The sequence below is a fragment of the Chaetura pelagica genome, unplaced genomic scaffold (genome assembly GCF_000747805.2).
Source record: "Chaetura pelagica isolate M959 unplaced genomic scaffold, ChaPel_1.0 scaffold79, whole genome shotgun sequence".
In the NCBI taxonomy this organism is placed as follows: Eukaryota; Metazoa; Chordata; class Aves; order Apodiformes; family Apodidae; genus Chaetura; species Chaetura pelagica.
Genome location: NW_009969339.1, coordinates 5807977 through 5817053, shown reverse-complemented (window position 1 = coordinate 5817053; position 9077 = coordinate 5807977). Strand labels below are relative to the sequence as shown.

General features: G+C 36.9%; 1 protein-coding gene across 1 annotated transcript in view; it reads left to right on the top strand.

The window, feature by feature from the left end:
* TRIM24 (tripartite motif containing 24) overlaps nt 1-9077 on the top strand; it is a 37836-nt gene that overhangs the window by 22256 nt on the left and 6503 nt on the right. Inside the window, exons 9-15 of the mRNA XM_010005873.1 lie at nt 439-704; nt 1320-1484; nt 3013-3192; nt 4258-4393; nt 4751-4823; nt 6177-6345; nt 6883-7196. Of these exons, the coding sequence (XP_010004175.1) occupies nt 439-704; nt 1320-1484; nt 3013-3192; nt 4258-4393; nt 4751-4823; nt 6177-6345; nt 6883-7196 (1303 nt within the window). The remainder of the gene's footprint in view (nt 1-438; nt 705-1319; nt 1485-3012; nt 3193-4257; nt 4394-4750; nt 4824-6176; nt 6346-6882; nt 7197-9077) is intronic.

Here is a 9077-nt window from a genome sequence, read left to right as displayed (position 1 = left end):
CAAAGGTAGGGTGGAGGTTGCAGCACAAGACATGTTGCTATAAAATCCAACTTTTTTTTTTTTTTCCCTCCCCAGGGACAGAATCAAAACAGAGTCCTCTAGCTCATGTTTATCTGTGCTTTACATTTCAATAAGGCAAAATAACTGCACAGTATAAAAGGAGCATATATATTGTGAAAAATAGCATTTCTGATAACTGGGATATTTTTGTATTAATAATTGTTTTTTTGTAAACTAGGTTCTTTGGTGATTGAAGATAAAGAAACCCCACCACATATGCCCAGGAAAACAGAGTCCTCTAGCTCATGTTTATCTGTGCTTTACATTTCAATAAGGCAAAATAACTGCACAGTATAAAAGGAGCATATATATTGTGAAAAATAGCATTTCTGATAACTGGGATATTTTTGTATTAATAATTGTTTTTTTGTAAACTAGGTTCTTTGGTGATTGAAGATAAAGAAACCCCACCACATATGCCCAGGAGCCCTGTGATGGAAACAAACTCACAGCCACCAGGCAGCTTACCCTCAAACCAGCTGTCTAAGTTCCCAACACAGATAAGCTTAGCTCAGCTCCGACTCCAGCACATGCAGCAACAGGTCATGGCTCAGAGACAGCAAGCTCAACGCAGAGCAGGTCCAGTAGGTTTACCCAATCCAAGAATGCCAGGAGCCATGCACCAACCTCCTGCTTCTCATCAGGTAAGTTATGATTATTTCCAGAGAAGATTCTCTTTTTTTTTTCATAGCACTGAAGGAGAAAGTAAAAAAAAAAGAAGGAAGAAAGAAATTAAGTGTAGATATGTAACTTCAGGCAGCTTCATCTTTATTTAGCACATGGCTATGTAAATGGGTTAAGGAGCATTTTAGTTACTAAGAACTGAATGAGTATTTTAAACTTGGCTGACAATGAAAAATACATCATATGGTATCCAACCGTATATAATGATGAGCTACATATTTTGTATTTTTGTCAAATAATTAAAAAATGCATCTGTCAATTATTTTTTTTCCAAGGCTCTTCTACATAAAACGCTGTGATTCTCTCACAGCTTTCAGAATTGGAAATACTCTCACTGGCTGTTGTGATGTATCTGCATTTATTATATCAGAATAATCCAAAACCATCTACAAGGTTTTATTTTTAACATTGAAAATCAATGTCTTGTGTAATCATTCAGATAAATGGTGTGGTAGTATTTGTATCCAATTTAAAGAGTTTCAGAAGTTTAAAAGTGTCTCTTGGTAAAACTTTCTGGAACATTGAATAGCTATCAGCTAACTTGCAGAATTGTTTGTATGTTTGTTTTCATGCAGGCACCTCCACGCTTGATTCATTTTCAGAATCATAGCCCCAAGTCCAATGGTTCAGCTCTTCCCTCCCAACAGATGAGATTTCCCCCAAATCAGAACCTACCAAGGCAAGCAATAAAGCCCAACCCATTGCAAATGGCATTCTTGGCACAGCAAGCTATAAAACAGGTAGAGTTTCTTTTCCTTTTTTCTTGCCATGTAGAAACAAAATATCAAATGTGCTTTATTCTCTATTATGTTTCTAGAGTGCTTTTTAATTAGAACAGAGCCTGCATTTTTCTCTATGACAAGGTACCCAAATGAGGTAACTTTCATTCTTTGATTTTGCTAGTTCTAAGCAGCTGAAGCATTACAGAAGTGAGCCACTGTGTGTGCTATGTACCTGTTTTGCTCTCTTGTTTGCTGTTACTGTGATTTCTGGCCACTTAGACAAAACTTAACATGGTCATGGGGCTGCACAGTACAGTCAGTGAATACACATAATTTAAAAAACCCACTGTTTAGCTTGATTTTTGTTACTTCACTAGGAATCAGGTAAAAGCTTGAGTTAATAGCTGCCATCATTCTCCAGAGTATGCCAAATCTGAACTTTCACAGATGGGAAGAGAAAAGAAAGCTCACAATTGTGGGACCTCTGCTGAGTAAGGCTGATCAATACCCAGCTAATTAGCAGTTGAACTGGGACAGAAGCAAACAAGTCATATGTTTTTCTGGTCATTCAGGAAGGGAAATCTGTATTAAAAAGCATATTAACACAAGTTGTTAAGATATGTGGAAGGAAAGAGAGAACCATTTCACTAGAGGTATGCAGGAAAGAATCAAATGAATCTGATATGTGACCTGAGAAGTGGAGCAATACCATTAATGTTTGCAGTGCTTGCCATGTCAGAGAGCTCATTCCACCTAAATTGAGGAAAGCTGCCCAATATCTAAGAGAACCTGCAGTAACAAAAAAGTCACTTCCTTTCTGCACTTCTCAAAAGAAGGTTGGTCCATCTGCAAGCCTTTCTTTCAAGTGCTTTCATTATCTGGTGATGTCTTTCTGAAACTAGAAACCAGTAAATGGAATGGCTGACTAAAAAGCAATTGAGCAGAGTCAAGTTCTGCCTGCATTTGCCATGAACTTGGATTAAAGTAATTGAAAACTCCATGCATCTAAATGGGAAAGAATTGAGTCTGACTTGACTGTGCATTCTTCATATCATGGTGTTAAACGTATATGTGGGTGGAGATGCAGTCAGCATTTCAAATCCTTAATCACTTTAAGTTGTTAAGGGAAGTACAATATCAAATATTCAATGCCACTCAAGTGACACTATAGCTATTTACTTAATAAAGCACTGGAACAGTTGTGCATTCAGCCTCTTCTCTGTAGTGCTTTTACTTCACTAAAACTGTTATGTTCCTCCCACAACACTGTCAATGCAGCATAAAATAGTAATAGATACTTAACATTGAGGTACAGCTTTGCATTTAAAATATCACATTAATTTCTTCTATTTGTAGTTTTCAACTACTTGTCCTCTTCCCTTGTATTAAAAGATTGTTTCTTGAAATTTGATAACTTCAGAGTAAATCAGGATTTCATGTCTGAATTTATGCTTGTTTAACTGCTGAGTTAGAACCACTATATTCAGTAGGTTTATCTGTTGAAAAAAATGATACTCAGTCGTGGATTGTCATCTTTTCTTTATAGTGGCAGATCGAAAGTGGACAAACTTCAACTGCCCTTTCAACCGCAAGCACCACAACATCTACTCCATCCAGCCCCACAGTCACTAGTGCTGTAGGATGTGATGGGAAGGCATACGGTCCCCCTGTGATAGATTTGAGTTCTCCAGTGGGTAGCTCCTACAATCTACCATCTCTTCCTGATGTAAGTGTAGCATAAGAGCTGTGTTTATGGATTCTATTTTCAAGTAAGTCTTAGTGAGAAGTAGGAACCTTTTAGACCGAAATTCTTGCTCCGTTTGTCAAAGGGAGACAGTTCCAGAAATCAGTAATGCAGGATTGCCTGCATGTTGCTGGAAATTTTCAGAACTGTTCTGGGAGATAGCTCTTGGGAGCGAAAAATGCCATTGCAGGTTGTAATTGTAATTGGATTTGTTTATTTGGATGCTGCATATTTTTCCCTCACCTCCCATAATGATAGTAACAAAAGTGATCTAGCTTAGCGCTCCTTTACCAGTGTCCATAGATAGCACTGGTTAGCTGGCAGTATTTCTGGTAAATTTTTGACATTTGTTTTATTTTTAACTCATTGAAAGAGCTATATTAGGGTATTAACTGTTGGCATATTTGATATATTCCTTTAATCACTTGCTTTTGGTACTCCTTCATATAAATTGGGAACCCCTAAAACAGAGTTTAGTTTTCTGGCCTGGGCTATGGGTGGAAAGAACAAGTGTTGGTTTGCTGAGTCAATATGCATTGCCCCTGCCCAGAAGGCATGTAGGGTAGATTGAGTGTCCTTTGAGGGTCTTCTGGTCCTGTTAAACTCTAGTGGGTTAATGGGTAGTTTGTGTTTTGCTTACTATGTTTTTTAGAGTATATAACATGAGCATGTCAAAAGAATGTATGGAGATAAAAATTCATCTCTTCAATGTGTGAAAGCTACCTGTCTAATGTAAGCCTTTTCTGTAGCTGATGGAGGAAAATTGTCTCCTACAGAATCAACTGATCTTAAAAAAGAAGCACTGTCTGGATTTGGCCATTTCTTTTATTTTTAGAGAAGGCAAAATTACCTGTTTTAAAGTGACCACCTCACTTTTTGGATGGCTAAAGTTAGTTGACATGCATTTTGGTTTTCACCTTCAAAGCAACAGTATGGCAGAGGCAGGGGGGGTTTTTTTGTTTTTGTTTTCTTGGAGGGGCTTTTTGTGTTGGGTTTTCTTTTTTCCCCTTCCCAACATTAACTGCTTCCTCTCTCTTCTCCTTTCAGATTGATTGTTCTGGAAACATCACACTGGATAATGTTGTAAGGAAGGATGTCACTGCGGAGCAGAATCAGCCAAAACCCCCTTCAAACAGGACTGTGCAGTCACCAAATTCATCAGTACCATCACCAGGTCTCTCAGGTAATTGGAACGTGGTGCAATTTTCTGTTTAAGTGCTGTAATGAAAAAACCATAACCCAGTAATGTTAACACTGATACGAGAACTGATTACTTGTATTTTATATAAAAGATGAGAAATATTAAAACAAAGGCAAAACTACATAAACCCTACTATGAGATAAAATTGGGCAAGAAGAAGTGGCCAGGTCTTACAAACCTAGGGAGAAAAATGTAGTAGGTTTTAGGAAATTGCATAGAAATCCTTAGGAAGGTGGCACTGCAGGAGAAATTCTCTCCCAAACCTCTGTGCTTCTCTGAGTCACATCTCAGGCTTGGCACAGCCCTATGTTTTGTTCTAATTTGATTCTTCTATCCTAGGAGGAGTGAGTGTGACAAACATACATCCTCCAATTCGTTCACCCAGTGCCTCCAGTGTTGGGAGCAGAGAGAGGTAAGGAAAGTGGGAGAGAAGAAAAGTAACTTCCACCTCCAAAGAACAGGCCTCAGTCTCTCCTCTCATTAGTGCATATGGAAGTCACTTTGCTTCATCTTCTCCATTAACAGGCCAGGCCCGATGGTTATTACAACACTCTTTGCATTCTAAAAGTAGTAATTCCATTTATAATGTACTCATAGCACATCTTAAAACATTAACTCTGTAAGTAATGGCTAGGTTGGCATTATTAAAAGAATTCCAATTCTAAATTAGGTTTTAAATTCAGAAATATAAGCTAAAGGAAAAAGTTACATGTTGAAAGGTCTCATGGAACTATAAATTACTTTGGATTTAAGGAACTGATGTTGCAAGGAGGATTATTAAGAATTTTCTGCCATAATAGTTAGTTAAGTGAGCACTAGATACCTACTGATAATCTACACAAATGTTTTTATCACTTAGTGATTGAATAGTAATGAACAAATAGATTTTCACAATGTTGTTCAAAGAGTGCAGATCCTTTAATGTGTTCCAATAAATGAGAGAATACATCTGACATTAGATGAACTTTTCATGCAGAGAAAAATCAGATGACATTCATCCTACTTGAACTGGAAATTTAGATGCTTTTAAATATATAATACCTTTTGCTCCATTCTATTTACGTGGTAAATTCTGTGAAGGACTCATGCACTGTTAAAATGTTTTACTAGCATTTTTTAAAAAAAAATTCTATCTGCTATTGCTTGAATTCATATTGTTAGATGTAAAATCATTCATTTTTATTTTAAAAAAGCTGATAATTTTGAGTTTGGTAGTCCTTACTTATCATGTTACATGAAAAAAGACAGATCTAGTTCTAAAAGGAAGGCCCTGGTTTTGGTAGAGCTGCAAGGCTGTAAGAAACGCTTCCAAGATAATTTAAATAGGTGTTTTATATGGCTTATTCACTTGCATGGTTTACAATGATTAATTCAGGTCTGGACAAACACTGGCCTTCCTCAAAATACAGCTGCATCCCCTCCAAAGTGGGATGATGCTCAGTGAAAATGCTTTTTTGTTTATGATCTAAAAGAAATGGAGATTATTTGCAAATCTTTGCACTAGTGGGTAGTGAAAACAATGAGTAATTCTCTTGTTCTGGAACTGCACCATTAACATTTTACTTTTTTCTGATGTCTTTTCAATATAGATGGAAGGAGATAAAATGTGATGTTGTATTGTATGGAAGTAATATTTTAGTGCTCAGGATTCAAAGAAGCAAAATGGATTAGTGTCTTGAGGATTTGGAGAGCATCAGTGTGCAAAACATACAAAAATTCTGACTCTTGATTGCCTTTTTTCCTTGACTCTTTCTGTCATTTACAGTTCTGGCTCCTCCAGCAGGCCACCAGGTGCTGATTCTACACACAAAGTCCCAGTTGTCATGTTGGAACCAATCAGGATTAAGCAGGAGTCAAGTGCACCAAATGAGAATTATGATTTCCCAATTGTTATAGTGAAGCAAGAAACAGATGAGGAATCCCGGCCTCAGAATGTAATATTAGCAGTTACTAAGATCTCCTTTCTCTTTGGAGGGTATTTTGCATTTATGGGAAATAAAATCATTTACTAGTATTGTGTTGTGGACTTTTTTCGGGGAAAACTGAAAAGCTAAATAAAAGGAAGAGGTGGAACTGCCAGTTCAATTAATTAACTGGTGCAATCAGACTACTTTTATCCACTGATAAAACTAAGGGGAAGGCAAGGAATAGCTTGCAAACATCAAGTTTTCATGTGCTAGGTGCTATGAAGTGTTTCTAATCACAGTGCAGTAATACACAATAATAAGGTAGCTAGGCTTTTGGGGCATCAAAGACTAGTTTTTTAGTAGTGAAGCAGTATATAGCTTTTCATAGCTAATGTCTTATGTTTAGTTGCCCGATGCTATAGTACAATAGTAATTTTTGCATGCATATTGCAAATTGTATGGCTGTACACACATAAATTTGTTATTCTCATAATTTAATTGTTAGAGTCATGTAAATTGACATAAATATTATAATAATCTGTCTTCATTTGTTTCTTCTTAAAGGCTAGCTTTTCAAGAAGCATACTTACTTCGTTGCTGTTAGACAGCAATCATAATTCCACGTCTGAGGAAGCTGTCTTGAGAACAGATGCACCAGACAGCACAGATGATCAACCAGGGATACTGCAGCAGAAAACATCCAGCGGGAAGACAGCTTGGGTAGGTCCCTCCCACACTGGGGAGGGCAGAAAAGAGGATGATCCCAATGAAGATTGGTGTGCAGTGTGTCAAAATGGAGGGGAGCTCCTTTGCTGTGAGAAGTGTCCAAAAGTATTCCATCTTTCTTGTCATGTCCCTACACTGATGAGCTTTCCAAGGTAATTATGACCCCTTCAATTCCATCTAAAATTGCACTAAAAGGACTAAGCTTTGTATTGTGAAACCCATTAGAAGAAGTTTGAGCCTCAAAGGAACCAGTGTCATCTTTGAAGTCTTGCATCCAGAAGTTTTATGAATTGGTGAAAATGGAAATTTACATTGAAACTTCAGTGTAGCTTTATTGTGGCTGCAAAATCTGTAATAAAACTCTTCACTTCTTTTGACAATTAAGCAAGATCACTTACATCTAGGGCATCTATTATTGAAACTAGGCCACAGAATTACCAGTCCATCATGAAATGTTTTAAGGGTGACAGAAAAGATTTGCATTTATTTCTTAAATATGTACGATAATGTAGTATTAAATATATTGCTTACTATAGTGCTAAACATGGCTACACCCCTGGCATGAGATGTATTGATTGCCATCTTCTGGTAACACCTTGTTCAGTGTTGAAATGAGCACCAGTCTTTCTTGACTGACTATTGCAAAACAACTACTGAATTTCTTGTGTTTCAAAATACAGTCTTAAAGAGGTTGTTGTTATAAGCATTACTGGTGTTTACTTCTGGAATTAATGTTTTGATTAAAAGAAATGGCATTTTGCCATGTTCCAACTTAGCAGCAAGCAAATGCCATGCAATAGCTTATTAGTATTAAAGTATGGAAGAATCTGTCATAACATGCTCGTTGTTTAATGCTTTTGTAAATACTAGATTTTCTTATTATGTATCAGTTTGATGGTGTAAAACATTTGCCAAGCAACTTAGTTCAGTATGGTGATCATCTCTCCTACTCTGAACAAGCGTATTTCAGTAAGCATATCTCCTCTTTTAAATGTCACTTGAAATGGTACATATGTAAAATGTTTTTCTTACCTTTATGAAACTTCAAATGACATTTTCTTCCAAACAACATGATACTATGTTACAGCTTTCTGCCTTATCAAAATCCACTAAAGTTACAGTAAGCACTTAAACTAGTAAACAGTCGTGCTTTTCCGACAAGTCTTAAAGCAGGTAGATAGGTATGTATTTTCAAGGCTTTCCTTCTATTTGAAAACTTCAAGAATAAGTCTTTAAAATGTCTCTTTTACTGGATCATTCTGTGTAAACTGAGATTATGATATCTGGGGACAAGGGAGTCAAACCCCAACTTTTCTGACAAGTGTTCAGATCTGTAAAGGTGCATATTAATTAATACAAGCGCACAAGTGTTCCTGGACTTGAGAACCATGTTCAGCTTACATTTCCTCCTGATTGTAGATGTATCACGTTTTTGTTCTCATCTTTGTGATTGGTTAGGTTTTTTTGGTTGGATTTTGGTGTTTTTTTTGCAGCTGTAATAATCTGCCTAACAAATGTTGGTCTCTTAGTATTTGTTTCTTCAAACATACAAAATAATTCCTTTAATATGTCGGCAGTGTCAGTCTGCTACTTTCATGATAGCTTTTTGTTCTTGCTGCAGGTGGATAGAACATTTTCATAGAATCACAGAGTGGTTTGGGTTAGAAGGGACCTTTAAAAGTTATTTTGTCCAACCCCCTTGCAGTGAGCAGGGACATCCTCTACTAGATCAGATTGTTCAGAGCTCCGTTCAACCTGACCTTGAGTGTTTCCAGGGGTGGGGCATTTACATCATCTCTGGGCAACCTGTTCCAGTGTTTAACTACTCATTGTAAAAAACTTCTTCCTCATATCTAGTCTGAATGTACACTCCTTTTATTTAAAACCATTACTCCTTGTCCAACTGCTGTTCCCCTACAGAGTCACAAGGTCACTGAATCTTTTTTCCTGTGCTCCAAACCACCACACTCTTCCTGATTCTTAGATATTTCAATGCATCATTGGTCTATCTTTCATGTGTTTATCATTTTATT